General features: G+C 42.8%; 1 protein-coding gene across 18 annotated transcripts in view; it reads right to left on the reverse strand.

The window, feature by feature from the left end:
* afdna (afadin, adherens junction formation factor a) overlaps positions 1–22,585 on the reverse strand; it is an 87,087-nt gene that overhangs the window by 20,327 nt on the left and 44,175 nt on the right. For 10 of the 18 annotated variants that reach the window (XM_029002152.1, XM_029002159.1, XM_029002164.1 and 7 more), the window contains 19 exons: positions 21,681–21,841; positions 20,520–20,677; positions 18,600–18,693; positions 18,264–18,395; positions 17,558–17,602; positions 16,672–16,766; positions 16,337–16,584; positions 13,962–14,016; positions 13,491–13,597; positions 12,972–13,033; positions 11,036–11,241; positions 8,178–8,198; positions 6,417–6,562; positions 5,656–5,750; positions 5,230–5,495; positions 4,467–4,610; positions 4,096–4,294; positions 3,435–3,538; positions 1,659–1,739 (listed from right to left, as the gene is read on the reverse strand). In XM_029002152.1, coding sequence (XP_028857985.1) covers positions 1,659–1,739; positions 3,435–3,538; positions 4,096–4,294; positions 4,467–4,610; positions 5,230–5,495; positions 5,656–5,750; positions 6,417–6,562; positions 8,178–8,198; positions 11,036–11,241; positions 12,972–13,033; positions 13,491–13,597; positions 13,962–14,016; positions 16,337–16,584; positions 16,672–16,766; positions 17,558–17,602; positions 18,264–18,395; positions 18,600–18,693; positions 20,520–20,677; positions 21,681–21,841 — 2,419 coding nt within the window. The remainder of the gene's footprint in view (positions 1–1,658; positions 1,740–3,434; positions 3,539–4,095; positions 4,295–4,466; positions 4,611–5,229; positions 5,496–5,655; positions 5,751–6,416; positions 6,563–8,177; positions 8,199–11,035; positions 11,242–12,971; positions 13,034–13,490; positions 13,598–13,961; positions 14,017–16,336; positions 16,585–16,671; positions 16,767–17,557; positions 17,603–18,263; positions 18,396–18,599; positions 18,694–20,519; positions 20,678–21,680; positions 21,842–22,585) is intronic. The other 8 variants (XM_029002158.1, XM_029002160.1, XM_029002157.1 and 5 more) reach the window with 4 other exon arrangements.

Raw genomic sequence — 22,585 nt, forward strand, 5'->3', positions numbered from 1 at the left:
GCCGCAGCACCGCACGTTAGACGGCAAGCAGGAAACCCCGCGTCCTGAGCGGCAGGGTCCGAAACTCAGCAGACGGATGAGAAACTCCAGAGTCTGAAGGTCTGTCTCTACCTACAACCAGACCTATCATTACCCCTACCCTTCATCTAACTCCTTCCTCAGTCTCCTGTACCTCCCTCTCCCTTGTTCTTTCCGCACTCCTCCGCCCCTCTCGGCTCATTTCTTCCCTACACACACACACACACACACACACACACACACACACACACACACACACACGTAGCCTGGAGTTTGAAAATAGAAGTTGTAATAACAGTGGGGTGGTCCTAGGCTGACTGTAAAGTCTTGGACAGCACTTAAATAAATGCCCCCCCACGCACATGCGCGCACACACACACACTGCTCAGACACCTTCTTTTCCTCTACAACAGATCAAGAGTAATAACTACGCAACATGTACGTTTTGTAAACGTGTAACAGTTTTTGGAGTCTAAACCTTTATCTTTCGGCACATTTTTTTTATATCAACATGTCCTCACTTTCAGTGATATTTCAGTGTGTTTTTGGACATTTGGTGCTCAGATATCGGTAACCACACACACACACACACACACACACACACACACGCAGATTAGAATGTAACAGCTCATTTGCTCACAGCTGTACAGCAGACAGGCAGAAACTCTACAGCCTGTGGCTTTAACTACTTTATCAGACTACAGAGCAGACACACACACCAGGAACTCAAAGAGGAGGAAAAACAGACCAACAAATCCTCATCTTCTCTCTTTGATGAAACAGATAGTGGCCATATGAATTTGCTTACAGGTCGTATTTGAATACTGATTTGAATGTTCATCTTACTGCATACACCCACACACATAAAAAAATAAAGAAAAACAGAGGAAAACTCCGAGCAGAGGGTGGAGTAGCTTGAGGAAGGGAGACACACAAAACAAAAGCCACACCCATAGCCTGTCCACACCTCCCAATAACTGCATCTGTGTGCAGTCATCTGAACCAACAGCAGCTCCTGCACACAGGAGCCAGTGGATTCAGCCAGTGCAATCAATAAAGTATACAATCTCTTATTACAAATTTAACCAAACCAAATTAAAATCTACATTCAAATGCTTGCTTTCAGAATCATCATTCAAAAAATTGAAATTCAGAAATGTCAGAAAAGTCTATAGGCCTGGTTGCGTGTGGATCTCTGAAGCGCAGCTTCGGGTGATCTTGCAGTATCAGTATCTACCATAGGTGGCAGCATGCAAGGTGCTAATACCACAACAGTAGAAGGTTGAATAAGAGATGTTCAAATGAATGATGAGATATCAGCAGTAGTAGTGTGGCACAAGTTTCTATGCTGCCCCCTGACGGAACTCAGTGAATCCTCCACAGAGACAATTCTCCAGGAGAGGCTCATAAACAAAGCTGTTCACACAGAACACACTGCACTCACTCACACACTCTCACACATGCACACAACATTGCAACCTAGTGATGCTAAGAAGCACACATGCTCCATTTATGCTAGAGAGGACACGCAACCACACACATGAAAGCCATGTCTCTGTGACATGGGTACGTAATTCTCACACACACACACACACACACACACACACACACACACACACACACACACACACACACTCTACCTTGGCGGCCACGATGCTGAGTCCCATCCCATTGTGCTTCTTGAGGGTGACGGTCACGACCTCTGGCTCCTTCCGCATTTGCTGAGCAGAGAGAGCAGAACCCAGAGTTACACAACACAGCGGCAAAGAAAACTGTTCCGTTGTGTTCTCCCTGTCTACCCCTTAGTCTGTCCGTCTCTCATCCGTGCCTGGAGCAGACTGAGGCGCTGGAGGAGGGATGAGGGTAAAGGAGCTGTGGCGGCCGCCGGGCTTCTCAGAGAGCTGGGGCCCCGACCACAGAGAGGAACGGTGGCTTCTGGACAGGAGTCAAGAATGAAAGCCACAGAGGGAGAGAGAGGGAGAGAGACACCCACTTCACACACACAAAAAGAGTAGTGTGTGAGAATGTAAAACGAAGAGAAGTGTCTCAGATTAAAAGAGGGGTGGACTGAAGGAATAATTACTCCCGGCACCACATCTTCAAAAAACGAATTGAACAAATTCGTACATCGCCATATACAATTTCAATTGCACACTTTTTACATTATTAACTGTATATTACAATGATCATTGTTTCTTTTGTAATACAGTATTTTGCGTTGTATTGTATCTAAGACCATAAAATAATAATAAAAAAATATATATATGCCATTGTACATACCAAGAACTTCGGAATGTTTCTGTTATGAGATCACAGTTTTAATATAAGAGTATGAAAACAAAGACCAGCACACATAATTCAATAGAAGGAAAGAGAAATTACATGCAAATAAAAAGAAAAGGGTGAGTGAGGCGGTGTGGTGTGATTGTATGAGCTGAACTGTGGCAGAGATTTTTCCGGAACACGCGGACCACAGCTAACGTCACCGTCTGACCCTCTCAGAGACACAAGACAATTTTCCCCCATAAGGCCGAAGACCGCAGCCGGAAAGGCCAGGGCGTCATTTCTGACACGACTGCAAAACGACACCGAAGCAAGGGAGGGCAGCGTTCTGATGCCAGTGCTCAGAGAAATCAGGCACAGAGATATTGAGATTGTGGGTGGGGCCAGATGGAATTGAGGTGGGGCTGTCTGGCACAAACTTCAGTCTCTGGTTAATGAGGGGGTCCCACAATGTGCGCCCCAGTCAGGGAAAAACAGGCCAATTACCCGTCCTCAGGGCTCTGAGATTAGAGCGAGGCAGAGCTGCAGTGTTCTGCCCACTAATTGGCCTTGGTGGTGTAATTGGTGTCAAATTGAAATCAATAACATGTTTGGGGTTGGGTGTGTGCGGCAGGGAGGAGAGGTCTGTTACACCAGCAGATGTAGGCTAAGTTTTATAGCTGGGGTGGTTTCACAATACACAAACAGTTTTTTTTTTTTTTTTTTTTTTTTTTTTTTTTAAACTTTGTCCTTCATAAAAGACACAAGCCAACAAACACAGTCACAAACACGAAGCTAAAAAAAAAACTGTGCACTCAAACAGCGGCCGGGTAATGTATGTTTTAAATAAGACCTGAGGTTCACAGTATGAATAAGCAACTTTTACTTTACTTTGATGAAGAGCAGCTTACTGTTGTGATTCATCGGTCTTCGGCAAAAGTGTTTGATAATTTAACTGGTAATAGACGTGCTTTAACCTCATATATTAAGAGTCAACATTCTACAATAATTTTATTTCATTAGACTGGTCATCCTTATTTCTCCCTGTTCCTTCCTATTCTAAACTACATGAGAAAATACACAAAATGGACAGAAATAAGATTGTGACATGCAAGAGAAAGTGTATCATGTAATTACATCAAAAGAGAACCCACCATGTCAGAGCTGTCAGTGGAAAAGTGGTTGTCGCAATCAGCTCCCTCAAAGTAGACAGTCCAGGTGCCAGGGGACCGTGGGTGTGGAGTTAAACGACAGAAACCTGCAGCAGAGAGAACAAGACATGATGGATGTGGCACAGAACTGCACAGCTTTTGCCCAAACACACATCAACAGGATAAGAGCAAACAGTCGTATCTATGAGACATTCCTCTGGTTTCAGGTCAGGATAAAGTACACACCCGCACACACACACACACACACACACACACACACACACACACACACACACACACACACACACACACACACACACACACACACACACACACACACACACACACACACACCTCTAATTTACTATCAACACGCAGCCCAGTGGACAAAACCGAGCGTACCTACCCATGCACTGAACACACTGGCTTCTAAAACAAGACTGTACTGTAACACAGACAACAAAACATTCCAAGAATGTCCAAAGAACGCCCAGAGAACACTCATACAGGATTCCAGCTCTGAAGCACCTGAAGCACCCAAGCCTGATTAAAATGTTGCTTCTTTCCTTCTCAGTCTAACTTAAACTGAGATAATCCACTGAACTCAACACTTTGATCAGTCATGAGGATGTTTTTGGAGGTGCATATGGATGTTGGTGCATACCTCTCTGGCAGAGGGGCTCCAGGAACTCCTGGAATCCGTTAGGAATGTTGCGCACCACGTCGCAGGAGTAGCCATCTTCGGGCAGCAGGAAGGGCAGCTGCAGGTCGGGGTCCTCCTCCAGCTGGACTTCCCGGCCATCGCTGCGTGCCAGCTCATCCGCCGTGTTCTCTGCTACAGCGACCACGTGATTGATCAGCTCCTGTTGGGCAGGGCGGAGTCTCAGGTCAGATCACTATCAATTATTATTCTTTCCTTTTCACTTTTGTTTATTGAACATGGTTCCTCAGATAAGTGAGAAAAAAAACAAACGACTGAGTAAAATTATTATATACGGTTGGTTGGAATACAGGAAGAGGCGTGTCCAGACTCACTGGTGGGATGTAGGGCTCGTCTGGAGCGCAGTGGTAGTTGGAGAGCAGTGCGTTTAGCTGCAGGGAGTTCAGCTTGAAGCAGGTGTTGGCAATGTTCTGCACATCCTGCAAGGAGTACTTGTCCATGGTCAACAGGGTGGTGGCCTGCAGGAGAACACACACAGCGCAAAACGTGCACAGATAACAAGATGATCCACAAAAAAAAAAAAGAAAAAAAACACACAGTTCCCTGTGTTTTAATGCATTTTATAAGTCTTTACAAAGCGGAAAAACCTGTTTGTTGTTTTATCAAAATACCGCTGCAAAAAAAATAAAATAATTCTTTGCACAAAATTGAAAATGAATGCATTTTAAACATAAATATACTGACGCAAGATATAAATCAATATACATTCATAAGCAGGAGTAAAATAACTATGTGAAGTAATCACTTAGTTTAAAACTCTTGGGAAAAGGCAGCATTGCTTCTTGAAAGGGCATTCAAATAATTTTAATTATTTATTTGTTTGACAATAACTAGATAAGCGAAAGCGAAGTTATTGTCATTGTGAGACACAGCACATGGTGACAGAACAAAATGTGTCCTCCGCTTTTAACCATCAGCCTTGGTGAGCAGTGGGCAGCCATGACAGGCGCCCAGGGAGCAGTGTGTGGGGACGCGCTTTGCTCAGTGGCACCTCAGTGAATCGGGATTCAAACTGGCAACCTTCTGATTACGGGGCCTGTCCCTTGGCACTGGTAGCAGTTGGGATATGTGGTGTACCTGCACTATCCGGCTGAGGTGGCAGTCTGCGGCAAGCTCCAGGCCCTGCTTCTCCGCCCAGGCTTCGATATGACTGAGTTGTTGGCGCAGGATGGCACCCCAGTAGTGTGAGCAGAGCCCCGAGTCGGCCTCTGTCACCAGCTTGTTGAACAGCCACATGTTGATGAAGTGGAAAAGCTGCGAGAACAGCTGGATGGTCAGTGCTGCATTGACACGGCAACGCCGCAACAGGGACATGGCACCAGTCAATGTGTGCAAGACGTCATCTAGAAAAGACACACGCAATGTTATTATATCTGCTCCAGCTGTCAGCATGCAATAAGGTAGGTGTGACTACAAAGTGACTAGAAAATTATGTAATTTTCTCTATTCTGATTTTTTTTTAGTTAAATCTTGTTTCTAGTCTTCTGTGTATGTGTCGGTTACCTATTTTTGGTCTTTGTGGATTCTGCTCTTCTGGGTCCTCTAAGAAGGCAGGCATGTAGTTGTTGAGATCAGACTGCAGACAATGCACCAAGTACCTACACAAACAAATAGAGAAATACTGTAGACCTTCAAAACCAGAAGACCCAGTCAACCCACAGGGGCTGCTAATTCTGAAAGATGAACACACACACACACACACACACACACACACACACACACACACACACACACACACGAGAGCAAACTTCTGAAACACAGAACAGCCAGGCCAGGACATTCTACACATTTACATCACCCTGCTGAGCGAGTCAAAAACAATAACATTACATGCTGCCCACAGCCAAAATTCATCAAAACGTACTATATTAATTGGAACTACCACTCTATAGGTAACCTAAACTTAACCCTACATCTAAATTAGACCTGACTTTATCTTATCAGATTTTTAGGCAAATCTTTAGCCACTTTGAAATCAATGTTATCTAATTCAAACATACCTTTCTTTGTAAGGCTACTGTTCATTTAAATTAAATTACAAATGGACACACACATACACACACACAGCCTGATCCTAGTTGTGCTGTCTATGGAAAATTTTGTAGCAAATTCTTTAATCACTTCCCAATTATCCCATTAGCTCCAATTCCATCATTTCCCAACCAGCATGTGATTCACATTACCTGTACTTCCTCACATGTTCATACACTAATCACACACACACACACACACACACACACACACACACACACACACACACTCACTTAAAGGCCATCTGCACCAGGTGGGCCAGCACGTCCTGCGCATCCAGCGTGATTCGGCTCAGGTCCTTGTCCTGCTTGATGAAGTTGAGGAGCTCCGAGGCATTGGCCATCCAGAAGGCCAGAGCTCCAGCTATGTTCTTCTGCTTCTGTAACACAGCAGAACAGAGATAGACAGGGTCAGGTGGGGAGACACGCCTGACAGGGTTGCCCTGTGGCTGATGGGTCTGGGTACAGAATAAAGGGTCACTCAGCCATGAGAAGCAGACGAACTTCGGGGATAGACTCGTGCCTCCACCCTTTCCCGCCCAGCCCATCCCATCCCATCCCCAGGACCCTACAACCAGACACTGACTCCGCCAGGGAGGTAAAACATCTGTGGCTGTCCCTGACTGGGTATGGTTCATATGGCTCCATGCAGAGAAGGCTGCCAGGCAGTCAGGCCATGTTGAAATATTAGGTAGTAAACAGGCCATAAGGATTAATTTTTTTAATCCGACACTTCTATGACGTAGAGCATGATTTGGAATCCACAGATTTGACAGAATTGCTGACTGCATGATGAACTGAAGTGGACAGCAGTGTCTGGTTGATGCTGAGTTTATAGCCCCAAACGCACAGAGATACACACGGTCCAGGCGCTGCAGTTCCTGGCCTGGCCCATGCGTACCCCACACTCATCTATCCCCATTACAGAAACGAACCAAAATTAAATAAAATATAAATGAATAGAGACTAAACCCATCCCACCCCACCCCAGTCAGAACACATTAAAGGAGCAGCGTTGTTAACCACGGACAAAGGGGCAGTTCCACAGGAACCAAACAAGCTTTCAAGCATGCAGTGTCACATTTAAACGAAAAATTTCCAATTTCTACCTATGATTAGAACTGAGAAAACCTTTCTTCACAAACAACATAGTAAGGCGCTTGGCAATTGCATTACAAATGGTTAGTTAAGGATCTAAACCATTCACAAGATAACTAACACACCATATCTGAATGGATTGTAGTTTTTAATGGTTTTTTACCAAGATACTGCTCAGCAGCCACATAGTGGCAGGTTTTTCTCCTGCCAAGTAGTGTTAACATTGGCAGGAGAAAATATAAAATGACATCTAACCTTTCAACAAACAATAACTATAATCTCTGGCCTAATGTACATACTGAGCATTTATTGTGTAATTAATGAGGAATTAAAAACATCAAAAACAAGTCTTGAAAAGATTTGAAAAGCATCTAAAAGTGAATGTTATATTTTCCAATAATTTAAGGAATTACATTGGTTATATTAATGAGGAATAGCTAAAAAATGTATATCTAATTTCTGATATGAGACCACATTTGTGGAACTGCCCAGTTGAGAGAAAAAAAATGCAAAAATGAAATAAACAAAACAATAAAACTATTTGGGGGATTCTCTCACCCACACTGAAAAGCAGCAAGCAGAAGTCACATGGAAATGCCTTAATTAAAATCAAGAGTTCAGTATTATTGGTATTATTGATATTATTATTGGAGCGGTTTTAGTACCACATGTTCCAAAGTTGCACTGAATGAGGGTTATATGCAGTTTGTTCTTTTTTTGATGGCAAGAAAACAAAACATCCAACTGCTGGAGAAGAAACATTGGCGGCTGGTTTGGTAGTTTTGGTTTCTGTTATGGGAGGAGGGGGGAGAAAATAAGCATGGAGTCTGAGCAAAGCCGACTGAACAAGGGAAGGGGGAGAGAGCCCCCTCCCCCCCGGCAGTATGTTGAGCCTACCTGTTCACCTTCAGCAATCTCCTGTAGAGAGGGAGAGAGAGAGAGAGAGAGAGAGAGAAAGAGACAGACAGAAGAAGACAGACGGAAAGTGAGAGAGTTCATGGGAAGGGGGTGAGGTAAAGAGAAGGAAGAGAGGGAAAGAGACACAAAACCACCACACACCCACACAGGACAGAGAAAGACTGTCAACAACAGCTATGGAATGGACAAATCACATGTACACATACTGAGAGAGAGACACACACAGACACTTTGATGTATACACAAGTCTATACCTAAGTTCCCAAATCCGCGCTAGAGGATATCGAGTCAATGTTGTCTTTGGGCCTACCTAAACTGGTACTCTATTAGGGCGGGCCAAGTGTTTCAAAAATCACATTCCTGTTTGCAGTGGTTACGCCCAGTCAATGTGTTTCCAGCACATGAAAGGATTTGTTCCTTAAACTCTGTATTCATTCTGTACCAAAAAGGTTGCCCACTGGCACAAGTGGAATCACTACAAAGAGCAGAGTTTGTCCACAATGCTTGCATTGTTTTGCCAGCTTGCTTCTTCCCCATAAAATGTTTGTGAGAAACTCTGCTCTCAGATACTCTATACATTTGTCACATGAACAAGTGGGCAGAAGGTTTGAGAAATTGAGAAACAGACACAAAATTTGATCGTACAGTAGGGATCATTATGTGCTGGAAGAAAAACTAATTTTGTGAAAAAGCACAGAGCATGTAAATAAGTAGAAATTAGGGGTAGCTGTGAAGAATTTGGCATTCCATAATCTGCTCATAATTCCCTGGCCCTGAAGTATTTTGCCCTGCTATAAACCCCAAAGAGAAGCCAAGGTGAAACCAAATTGAGAACTGTTGCTACCAACCCAAAAGAGAGGGACTTTATAAAGCATTTTGTTTAAAGGGCCACTATTATGAAAATGTCACTTAGTGAGATTATTTAACATTAATATGAGTTCCCCTAGCCTGTCCTGTCCCCTAGCTGTGGTCCTGCAGTGGCTAGAAATGGTGATATGTATAAAGAATGCTTTGGCCATACTGATGCGCTTCTCAGAGAGCAGCAGCTCAGACAGTCAGATCTGAAATTTGGCCCCCTGTGTCATCATAAAGGGAAAATTCACCTCCCCTTTTTCTTATGCTTTGTCTGCCCAGAGAATTTCCCACCCCTGCCCTAAAAAAGGAACTCCACTGATGTCAAGGCTTGAAAACGTATTTTTATAGCTCCGTCCAGTGGGTTAATTTTTTTTTTTTTTCTGGAAAAACACAGACACAACCTGTTTACGGCAAATATTGTAGTTGGTGAATGGTGAATGCCCAACTTCTATAGGCTGCTCTCCTCCTCATTTAAAGCTAAAGACACAGAAACGCCGTGTCCTGGGGAAATCTCATTGGGGGACTGGCTGTACTTCTGCACCACATCTGAATTTCAGAAAAAGACTTCAGATATAGTATTAGGGGACTACTAAAAGCAAAAAAAAAAAAAACAAAAAAAAAACAACAACATAATAGGGGACCATTAAATCAATGAAAACCAAGTGTTTTGCATTTTAAGTACAAAGTGTAGATTATGCTGTCCAACTGCATTTGCTAAATGTCTGTATTGTACAGTTTGGATCAGTGTATTATGGATTTTGGATCAGGACCTCGCTGAACTTACTTCAAGGAATCACAAATAATTTATCAGTGCTTTTGGAAAATGCTTTTCAGTGCTTTTGGAAAATGCATTTATTCCTCTGCCAGACTGATTAGCAAACAGTCTGGATTGACATTGTTAGATATCTGAGAACCTCAGAGGGCTGTGTGTGTAATCTATGTCTTGTGCGGATTACAGGGCAGCAGCAGGATTAAGAATTTGGACTTCCAGAAATGCAAGAGATGAAAAAACCCGCTCTAAATTGAAATAATCCAGATTTTAGAAACAAACGTTCAGTGAAGGAGGTCCATGAGAGGTGTATTACAAATTAAGAGACCAACAAAATACAAAAGGCTTAATTGTTTCTCAACAGAGAATCTCAACATTCCTCAAAAAGATATTCCCTTTGGTCAAATAGGTGTTGATTGTAAAATCTGGTGACTAAGGGGTTAGGATTAATTTTAGATATAATTTCATTTTCATATTTATTAACCATTAATGGGGGTTGTGTAATCTTGGAAGACTATATCAATATAGTTTACTTCTAATTAATCACATATAAGTGATTATCTGTGTCTACCTGAGTGTGATTAATTCTAACCTGACAGTAGTTAAAAGTGCAAAGCCACTGTTGAAAGAACCCTGTTGACTCAACCCATTTAAGTGTAACTTGCCCAGAGCATGGGCTGTTTAACCACACCACACAGACCAGACACATCGGCCACCCAGGAGAGTGCAGTTCAGTCCAATAACAGAGGAATGCCAATACAGCAGGCCAGGCTTTTATCATCTGTCTGAGCTCAAGGAGATATGAGGTTAAACTGCCTGCTTCGTTGCCTTGTTTTTGTCTAAAACAGTTTAAAGAGTCCTTCCTAATGATGATAAATGATTACTGGTGGACACGCGCAGATGGGAAGACAGACAGACACTAAAACACTCACCACAGGACATGGAGTGCTGGCGTGTGTGGTGTGGGTATGAAGGTGGCTGCAATGAAGGACTAAAGCCACCTAATGCATCTACTATGACTAGAATGACTGTACTCAGCGGGACTACCAGCAGTGCTAGTTAGAACGGTGGTGTGACGGCAGCAGGCGTGTATGAAGGGAGAGGGTTGAGAATAATTTTGGACAGAGCTTCTAAGGGAAACCCCCATTTGGGGACTTCCACAATCTGCAAAATTACGTGGCATGCTCCAAAGGACTAAGGACTAAGAACTCACCTGGATGACTCCCTCCATCATGTTCACCATCTTGTTGACGATGGCGATGACCTTGTGTGTACGCTCGGAGGGGCTCATGTCAGGCCGGTAGTTGCTGGACATTACATAGCGGCAGGTCATGTACAGCACATAGGTGGGAGAAAGCTTGAAGTGGACTGTGGAGCTGTTGGTGTAATTAATGATGGCGGACAGAAAGGCATCTTCAGCTATAGAGAAACCAAAAACAGAACATTTTGAAATAAAACACAAGGAATTCCAAACAGAGAAGGTGGAAAAAAAACAGAAAACAATTATTTAAGAGCGTGGATTTTCACATTGTGATAACATTGTCCACATCTCCTACTTCCGGCACTCAGCGGGGTTCTGGTACCTCAGCTTTGTGTAAAGGAGCCTTTACTCAAACCTAAAATCAAAGAGTCGCAAATCCAGCCCCCCGTGTGATCTCCTGCCTAAATAAATATACAGTGGCTGAGAAACAGATGGGCTGGTGGGGGGTTGGAACACAGTACTTCACTAAAGTAAGACTACAGAGTTGGATAAGCAGTCCTTGAACACTTAATTTGGCCAGCATGGTATTTATTAGACTTGTGTCATTACAATAATGCTCCCCAGTGGTGCCACCTTGTGGTGAGCAGAGATGGTAATAAGAGCAAATTAAAACCTATTAAACCTAAAGTTGATGCTGCTGTAAATCCACACACTATATTTCAGTTCATGATGAACAAAGGAGTGTTGAATGCAAGCTTCCATGTTTTAGTTTTCCATGCATCGATCTTCCCAAAAAAGAAAAAAACAAATCAGTTCAAACTAGGTCCCCGAGGCAAATGGACCAGCATCATCACAGCTACACATCTGTTTTGGTCTGTGGGAGAATGGCTTCCTGCTTTCCACAAGAACCCACCGTCTCGCCACTGTTGAAACTAACTGGAAAATAAGATGGGTGAGAGGTCGGGCAAGTAGTCCAATAAACTGTCTGCTGGATTCAGTACGGTACTGCACACGCAGCACTGCTATTATACAAATAGCCGCCTTTTCCAAAATTTACCTGAAGGAAATGTTGTTTAGAGTCTCTGACAGAACAATGCAGATTATGGCTTCAATACCTTATATAAATTTTTTTAAACATTTTTAATTATGGTGCCTTTGTTGCAAATGTATGTAATAAAATGTTAAAAAGCATTTTCTGACATTTTTGAATTTCTGAATAATTGAATTTGATTCAGAACATTTTATTACAGAAATTTGCAACAAAAGCACCATAAAAGTGTTAAAAAATCTATATAAAGGTATTGAAGCCATAAGACAATTCTGCCGGTTTGGAGATTTAAATAAGTTCTCCAAATAATTTAACAAGTTTCATATTGAATTTTAAAATAGACTGAAATGAAAGCAGGGGCTCACTGATCCTGAGGGAGACTGCCTGGTGTTAATGGGACCAGTGCATGAGACCTACCTGGTGTTTCTAACAGGTTCCAACCAGCACAAGAGGTTTAAAACCTGCATCCAGCTTTAAGTTGTGCCCAGATTAATACTATAGGAATTTAAATACATACATACAAACACTGACTGATCAGATCATAAATTATCATATCCTTCACATAAAAAGCACAATCATTTTTATTCTACTCTTAAAGTGAGGAACTCCTGTGTTAAAACAATGTGATTCAAGAGTTAATTTCACTACCTTCTATTTAGATGCGGCCCACAAAACAGGTTGGTAATGGCAGAAATATACTTGTTAGCTACATACGTATGGATGCAGATACATCACCACAAATGTTAATAATGCAACAGTCTACAGATACTCATACATAGCTCACAGCAAGCATATTTTTGACTTTATTTAGTCTGCAAATCAAAGACATGGTTTTTGGTTCACATTGCACAGCACCATCTACGTTTTGTTGGATTCAGAAGAAAATGTTGGAACACTCACAGTTCTCCCTGAACTCGATGCTGGCTGGCAGGGTGAGCTCAGGGCCCAGTCCATCCAGAGACCTGCAGGGACAGTATTGACACTTGGAGAACCAGGAGACAAAGGCCGCATTGGTGCCGCTGTCCACCGACGCCCACCCACGCTGATATAACATGAAGTCTGTGTGTGTTTGTGTGTGTGTGAGGAAGGACCTACTTGAGAATAACTGAAAGATGGTTGAGAGAGTGTGTGAGTGTGCTGTGTGTGTGTTTCAGGCCATGTGTTGCTGTATTATTGATGAAGTGTGAGGGTTGGGGTCATTGTCAAGAGCTGAAGGGAGGGTCAGGTTTCTGAAGTTGCATGTAAATACTCATGTTTCCTTGCGTGTGAGAGTGTAAGCGAGTATGTTAACAGGCAGGCCATAATTCTAACAGTCTAGCTAAGTCAGGACTGCACAGAGCTATTAGATTAAAACAAAGAAAATGACATGAGTCCCCAAAACGGTTGAGGTCCACCCCTGCACCCCTGCAGGCAGCTCACCTTCCATCCTGCCTGCTGAAATCCTGCTGCTCCCCACGGATCATGGGCTTCACCATCCCCCTCTCACTGCCATTACCCATGCGATCCATGTCCAGCTTCCCTGAGCTCTGCACAGAGGCGCACACACACACACACACACACACACACACACACACACACACACACACACACACACACACACACACACACACAGTATGCGCATAAGGTTCCATTAAAAACTAAGCACTTTATAAGAAACAATGCATTTCTTTATTGTGCAGTGTTACAACAAAATAATAATTGTCAGACAACTATAACAACATTAACAATTAGAATGAAATACATTATCAAAAATAATGGTTCATTAAAGACCAAATAACACATCCCTGAATAAAAACTATTGTGTTCAATTCACTTTAAGTGTAAAGGCAGAAACACACAGCATGAACACAAAGGAATGTATGTGGAAGGTAAGGGTTGAATAAATGGTACCTTGCTGGCGGGCAGGATGGCGCTGCTGTGGTCAAAGCTGCTGTCTGGGATGTTCCTGCCAAAGAGGGAGTGGTAGAAACACCAAGTCAGAGGTCAACTGCTTCCCAACAACGTGATCATCTGAAACCTTCTACATTACGCTCAAAATGGAAAATGAACAGTTTAAACTTTTAGCCCAAAAGCTGTAAATTGGTCTACATCCACATTCCAAAAAAGTGAATTTCACTGTGATCCAAGTTTTCTGTACTTACTATAGAGTTCATTACACATTCTGAGCCTATAATCAGGTGACATTTTTCACATGAGTATACAAACTGAAAAGGAAGTGAAGCTCAAATTATTTTATTACAATTAATTTCTTCTGGGTACACTGACCAAATGAATGAATGCTGCTGTAGTCACAGACACACAGTTTAAAAGCCACTTTCAGCAGAGCCAAACAGCTTGCACCCTCTGACAGACTGATGCAAACCCACCCACACAGTCCCATAATTTACTCTTTGCAGACACAGGAGCCGCACGTTTCCTATTAACCCCACAGACAAAACTACAACTTGAACTACGCAGGCTGCTTCAGACAAAAGCATCTCTGCCCACACAAAACCCACCACACGGATCATATCACCCAGCCTAAATAAGTCAACAAATAGCGCAGCTCCAACTCCACCTACAACTCATGAGCTCCAAAATGCTCCTGCTTTCCTCTCCATCTATCTCCACTACATTCAGCTTTTCGCCTGGTTCCTCTCCTCCCACACATGTAATCCTGCAGGATCAGGCCGCCGTATCTACTCCAGATTACGCCTCTCCACCGGCAGCGGCCGGGTGTTACTGACGTTAACACAAATCAGTTTCAGCTACTAACCACATGCACAGGTCCCATGGTATTAATAAAGCGTCTTTAGTAAGAACTTACCACAGCTGTATGCTCCTACTCCGCCCTGATGAAGAGCGTACCAGGCTGCTGCTGTAAACCCTAAGCCACTGGGATGTGTGTGTGTGTGTGTGTGTGTGTGTTTGATTGTAGCGTGTTCTGCCAGAGTACTGCCTCCCAGTGACACGTACACACACAGCCCAACCCAGCAGTCACACACATTCATAAGATTAAAGAGTCGCTCGGCCTCAGAGTGGAGCCTGCCGTAACCCCTCTCTAGCACACACTCTCACTGTCTGTGCGGAAATCGATTTACAACCCCACACCGACGGGCAATGGAGAGGACAACCCTGACCTACATGGGTCCTAACCTTGTCTGTGTGCCTTGTGTGGCATCTGCCGCCATGGTAGCAGAGCGTCAAAGACACTAATATCCGAACAAACATTTGTTCTGTTACCTGTGCAGCAGGTATGAGATCAGCATAAAACAGTATGCTGATTAAAAAAAAAAAAATTATTAATAATTATTTTTCATGTCTCTGCAGTAGAAGTTACACAGCTGTGGTTGTGGTTAAAAATGTCATCATCAGTACAGCAATGACAGTAAAGGTGCAAAAGGGCTGAAGGAACACAAATTTTGACTGATGTGATATTCTGATAAAAGAATGTAAGAGACTACATTTTCCCATGGTAACTTGGTTTGACCTAAGAAAACTAAACACCGTACTGTCCCAAATATAAGACGAACATCCTTTTCCCTAAAGCAAAGTAGTTAATATATAATTTTGCACCCACGGCTGCCTTTTTTCTAGATGAGAACATGTGAATACATTTGAAATGAACTGGTAGGATGGCTCTGGTCTCTGTAAACAGTGATCACCTGGGCCTTGTTTGTTTTTGTAAAATGATTTTAAAGGCAGCGCAGTAGCCCTGGAAACCAACTGTAGGGCCAATCTCATAAAAACAGAGAACTTCCACTGCCTGACCACACCAGACTGGGCTAGGATCTCACAGATCCAGACAAGATGCACAAAAATAGTCCGAGGCTGAAAACATCTTTATGCCCCTGATTGGGGTTGCAAAAACACATGGCTATGTGCTACGAATGAAGTTCATTTGAGTCTATTTTTGTGATGTTTGTGCCCAGACTCGTGGAAATGTTTAAATTTACAGCATTTATCAGACGCCTTTATCCAGAGCGACTTACAATCAGTAGTCACAGGAACAGTCCCCCGCTAGCTACTACCACACAAAGATCTATTTTATTGATCATTCCATGTAAAATTGAACTTCTCTCATCCTATATAGTGCACTTTGAGTCACTGAAAACATTTATTAATAATAGTAATCATAATAAAACAAAAAAGGCATTATAAAACTCTACATTTAGACAATAATTAATTCATACTTAAGGTCTACAGAACCTGCCATGTTTTAATATGTTCAAAATATTAGTAGAAGCAAAATGTCACACCAATTATGGATCAAATGGCTGCAATACCCTGATTTGAGCCTGCTCTTCATCATGGGGGCGGGCTCCCTTTTGCCATGGTCATAGCTGGGATCCACAAACTTGAACACGTGGGCAGAGCCAAACTGCACAGTCATGCCACTGCGCAGCAAGGTGGTGTCTGAGATCCGCTGGCTGTCCACATACGTCTCAGCATCCAAGCTCACAGGTGTCACCGTCACCAAGCCATCAGCATGCATCAGATTACAATGGTGGGGCATGATGCCCGGACCGAAGAGCTGAACACAGTAAGTGAAAGTGAATGACTATAAACCTGGAAAAGTACTCCAGCACTGCTATTCATTATGGAAGCGCCTCTTCCTCACCTGTATACTTCCATCCTCCATGCTGTCAGAGCCAACCTCAGTCACACTGTGCTGCAGCCGATACAGTTTGGGTTTGTCCCTAGAGTCTGAGCCATCTGGGACAGCCAACAGCCAATCAGCATGAAGAAATCACATACACAACATACATACACGAAAAAGTACAGACCAAAGCACACACAGCTAAATCAAATGTACACATGTGTTCTACTGAAAACACATTAACCACATACACAGACTCATCCCTGCACAAAATATGGGAAAACATGCAAAACAAAAAGTAAACAAACCACCTTTAAAGATAGCGAGACTCATTTAAATGATATTCAGATTAGTAAAAATGACTTTGCAGACAACGCAAAAGCAACACAGAAGGGGAGAAAAGCCCCGGCCTCGCCAGAGAACACCGCTCAGAGGTTCCTATCTGATGCTGACTGCTGACAAATGTATTCTCTTCTGAGATTTTAAGTTCTGAGAAATGCAGATATCCATTCAGAAATAATGGATGTCCAACAACCAACATAAATTATTTAAATTAAGAATAATGTGTGAAAAGGGTGAGTGAAAACTGAATACACTGCAGTAATACAAGGTGCCCTGGCTATTTAGCTATGAATGCTATAATATCCCCTTCATACAATATATCTCAGTTTATAATTTCTTAATTCTTTATTGCTCTAAAGAGTTTATCATATCTACAATAATAATAATAAATCATTGATAATGTCTCATTACTTAAGTCATATTGCAACATCAAACAACGTAATAAGGTGGAATTACATTTAAGACATTATTTAGTCAAAGTTATTAAAGTGCCATGATTAGCTGAGATCTCTGGGTACCACTGATCGAGACCGGGTCAGCAGGGGTTCTGGGGAGGTTGGGTTACCTTCATGATGGCGGTAGGCGTAGTAGCCATAGTGGTTCCCGCGCCCTGGGAGAGGATACATGCAGAGGAGCAGAAGCAGGAAATGCATACAGTGTAGCACGCACGCACACACACACACACACACACACACCATGCCAGAGAGCAAGAGAGAGAAAAGCAGGAAAAAGCAGGGTGAAAATGCAGAAGAGAAAATTGAAAACAAAAGAAGCCCCTTCAAAAACCAGTCTCTCTCTCTCTCTCTCACACACACACACACACACACACACACACAATCCAAGCATCCCCTGCAGATTCTTCTTCCCATAGTCCTCACCTCCAGTAGTTTATGCCCTCAGACATAAGCATTCGAATGTTATTAAATCTGGTTAGTGGTTATAGGGATAACATTATGGGCAACTTGTCACTTGTCACTCACACACACACACACACACACACACACACAGTTAGTAGCCAAGCAGCAATTAGCTCTGTGCACGAGAAGGGCCGTGCGCTCTCAGTGTGAAAAAATACCCTTATGTGTAAATTAAAGGGTTAAAAAGGTCAATATTTCTAGCCTCTCAACTCTCTGTATAAATAGCTCTCTCTAGTGGTTCAAATGAACACAGTAAACATTGCATTCAGAACAGTGTATTAAGCGCCATGTATTTTTCTTTGTTTTATGATTAAATAACAGCATGGATGAGAGGGTAAAGTCTGTCTCACTTACCTGGGCTAAGCTCCACCAGATAAGGTAGTTTTTCAGGTGGCAGGGACCCCCGCATCCCTTTCTCGTCGGGTTTACGGCTCCTCTTAGGAACGTAGTCTGGGGGTCTCTTCTTCAGCTGAAACACTAAAGCCTCTATAGGCAAAGAGCCAGGAGGTTAAACGTTTATTACCATAAATCAGCACCAAATGCAACCAATTGTTTTCAAATATTCAAATATCATAATAGTTAACATTTAATGTGGTTTTTCTACACAAAAGCTTTAGAAGTATGAAAATCCTCTGTATAATTGTCAGCATAACTGATTCTCATTGGCTGAGGAATCCTCCTCCATCAGACCTTTATCACTGGTCCAGTCTCTGAAGATCTGCAGTGGACAGTCTGTATCATCCAGGATAATTTCCTTCATTGGTTTATCATCTGAATGTACAACCTGAAATGCATTAAAATGCACAAAAATCACAAATCATCAAGACCTTAGGTCACATAGCATACTTTTGGTTTTGTAACAAAGCCTTAAGAGCAAATTTGCAGAAAAATCATTTTTGTGCCTTATTTATGCAACTGGGGTCTGAAACGTGGACAAAGGCAATGTAACACACTACAACCTATTGTGTGAGTTTGGCTGTTAAACTGCACAGCTGGTCTAGACTTTAACAGGTTCAGCACAGTGAATTTCAAAAGCTAAGCAGACCCTGAACTTGTAATGAACCCTCCAGGAAAGGATGAGCAGGAGAGTGTGAGTGTGCATCCCTCCTGCCATGGCGGCTCATTCATATTTCAGAAACTGTCTGGCGGAGAGACGCTGCCTCTGCAAATTCCTCCAGCGCTCTGCACGCTGGCGTTTTAACTCCTGCTGTTATAAACGACTCCGATGCATAATTAAAAGAAAGAGCGATAGAGCGAGAAAGAAGCGCATGCTGCGGTTGCCGCACCAACAGTTGCCAGGATGCAGCAGGACTGTGAGGGGCTTTTAATGTTATTGGCTATGAGCGCAGCTGTCAGTCGAGGCATCAGTCAGCATGGGTTGGCCCGGCAACATGAGGGAGGCAGATTAGCTCCCCATCACCGCCACCGAACCCCCTCAATCCCTCCTTTGCCTTTTTTCTTCCCCCCAGTCTTTTACTTCCTCTCACAATCCATCTTTCCTCACATGGCATCTGCTGGTTTGGCACTGAAAGTCAGGCGCATCCTCTAATCCAGTCTGGTCAGACGTCCACAGCATCCTCATCAAGGACATGAAATATGGAGGACGCGTCCAGGCCACAGCAGTGCATCATGCTGAACGCCATGGTAACGGCTCAATCAGCTTAAAAGCCTGACTGTTTGTTGGGGGCGGGGCATGTGGAAGACAGAGGCCAATACATTGCTGGTGGAACTTGTGTGCAGAGATTGGACTAATCTGACACATTGAAATGAAACAAATGAAAATTCTTTCACTTATTTTTATGGGGCACCAGTGCAGTGTGCCAAACATTTGACTTTCACTATTAGAATTGCGCTAGGGACGCACAAATCCGATTCATGTATCGGTCAAATAATGATTCAGACAATTTGATCAGGTAACGAGTGCTGATCTAAGGAACGGTTCTTTTTGGTTAAATTGGAGGTTGTACCCGAGAGCACGCTATTAGATAAGAGTCTCTAATACGAGTCTTGTAAATATTTGCTGATCCTTTTTTCACTGAACAATAATTGATTCTTAATTAATATTCTTTTGTTTAGTTAATGTTTCAATTGTACTCGCTATGTACGTTATCTGTGTCACATTGCAGGAAGTCTCATCTTCTGCAGGGGTAACATTAATGGTAGTGACACTAATTGTTTTTGGCTTGTGAGTAAGGAAATTTAAAACCCAATATATTTCATCAGGAGCTCTGGGCTAAATTGGTCCATGGCAAGGCCAAAGGGCAAAAAAAATTAACATAAGCAACAGAAATGTAAAACCAAAGAGGGTCCAGAACCTGAGATTGTGTCACTTCAGTCCGAGTTTGTTTGGAATGTTCACATACAAACTAAATTAAGGTGCTGGAATGGACCAAGTGTGTTCTGCTTTTTGTGTTCTTTTTTTTAAGGGCATTGCATTATCAGATTTTGTTATGTTTGAGTCCAGTGTTCCAAGGGATTTTCTAGTGACTCACAGTTAGACCATTCCTGTTGATTAAATGTAGGGCAATTTAAGTAGCTTCTTATCTGGTCGTGGTTCGAGTGAAGGCTGTGGATATTTTGGGAGTGTTTTGTCTGGGGACCCGTCCTCACCTTGGCAATGCAGTAATCTCTGGGATTCTCTTTCTCCAGGCCATACTTCTCCAGTGCCTCTGCAACCGCAAAGTCCGCCATGTCTGTGGTGGACAGCAGGATTGTCTTGTAGGGGATGTTGGGCTTCAAACTGTCGGCATAGATCCTTAGTGTACCCCCTAAACGCACACGCAAAAATTAACAGCGGGGAAAAAAAGTGCAGTAGTTAATATACACATGGTGTCAGACCAGGGCTTTGTAGAGGATATAAACACACTTCTAAAGGCCCAAGATGAATCACGTTATATAACGTCTGCACAAATACACCCATCTGAGGTCATCTGGTCAGGAAAAAAAAAAAACAGCAGCATCAATCTCTTTCAGAACATCTTACATATGGGGTGAAAAAACTATTTTTTTTTTTTTTTTTTTAACATCTGCCAGCCAGCGGTCGATTTCCCTGCCCTGGCCTCAACCTTTGGCAGAGGGACCTGAAGCCACAGGGAACACAATGTCTGCCCCAGTGATGCCAGTGTGTGGAGGGCGGGGGTTGGGTATAGGAGGCTGAGCGTCCGAGGTTTAGCTCCCTTTAGCAAGGTTCTTGCCTTGTGAAATCGCAAACCTCTGTATTGCCACTGGACAATACGTTCTTATGGAGACGCTCATCATTAGACAGAAAAAAGAAAAAGATCAGAATGTGTTCCTCAGAAAAAGAAAAAAGGCCAGAATAAATGATGACACTGAGCTCCTGGTCCCTTGTTGCACACTAAAATACAATGAGCCAAACGAACAACTAAAACAGGCACACACATTTATTTTACAATTTTTTATACACACAGCAGCAGCAGCAGAAAGCCCTTAGATTTAAGTGACGTGAGGAGGGAATCAGTGCCATGTGTCATGCGACTAGAAGCACTGAAACCACTGAGGCGAAATATCAGGTGGGTATTAACACAATTAATATAGTCTCTTATGTTTCACTTTATTTTATAAACAATGGACGAGATACGGAAAATACTGAAGAATCAAATTATAATACCACATTTGGGAGCTGGGCTTGAGAATATCCATCTAAAGAAGTCAGCATTACAGATCCTGTTCCAATAAACCAGTTGAATGAACACATGAACATGTGACTGAAGCCCAGAATCCATCCACACACACATACACTGAATGCCTCACCTGAATCAGGCCTACCGTCGGTGCTGCGGAACTCCTGCATCCTCTTCTCCAACTTCTGTTGCCTCCTCCTCTTCATCACCACCTCCGGGTTGGAGATGGTGCGTGTGAAGCTTGTCTCCGGCATGTCCTTGTAGACCTCAGCAGCAAGCCGCGAGTTCTCACTGAGGCAAATACAGAGTGAGGAGGGAGAAGTGATGGTTACTTATTGATTATACTGTTATGCTAACAGTGAAAAATTTGGACGCACCTACTCGTTATGGGCCTTGCATTTTTTACATTAGAGAACTGAAAGCACAAGACTATGAAATAACACACGTTTATTACAAGTTATGTAATTAAAAAAAAGAGCAAACAAGGTCAAAAGTTGAACATTTGAGTCTCTCCAAAGCAGGGAGCTTTTGCTGTGATGGGGCATTTCACACTTTAGGCTTCTCTCCACCATCAGAGATGGTTTCCAACAGTCCTGAAGGTTTATGCTAAAAACTTTCTTATCTTTCACTCATGTTAAAGAGCATCTCATGAAGCGCCTTTTGATGATGACAATAGTAAACAAAGCAGCCACGAAGGTAAAAAGAAGCAACTCTGAAAAACCCTCAAACATTCTTCTTTCCCCCAAGCTGAGCTTTCTCCTCATAGAAAAAATACTTAATGTGTTTCTTACATTTACATTTAAGGCATTTGACAGACGCCCTTATCCAGAGCGACTTACAACGTGTTACAATCAATGAAGTGGTCAATTCTGGTTCACTAGGACCCCCAACTATGAATAAAATCGTTTTATTCACTCTGTTGTAGTTCTTATGCATAAATAAGAGAATAAGAAGGTTACAAGTTAACCTAAATATTCTCTAAAGAGGAAGGTCTTGAGTTGCCGTTTGAAAGTGCTCAGTGACTGTGCAGTTCTG

The sequence above is a fragment of the Denticeps clupeoides genome, chromosome 14, assembly GCF_900700375.1.
Source record: "Denticeps clupeoides chromosome 14, fDenClu1.1, whole genome shotgun sequence".
In the NCBI taxonomy this organism is placed as follows: domain Eukaryota; kingdom Metazoa; phylum Chordata; class Actinopteri; order Clupeiformes; family Denticipitidae; genus Denticeps; species Denticeps clupeoides.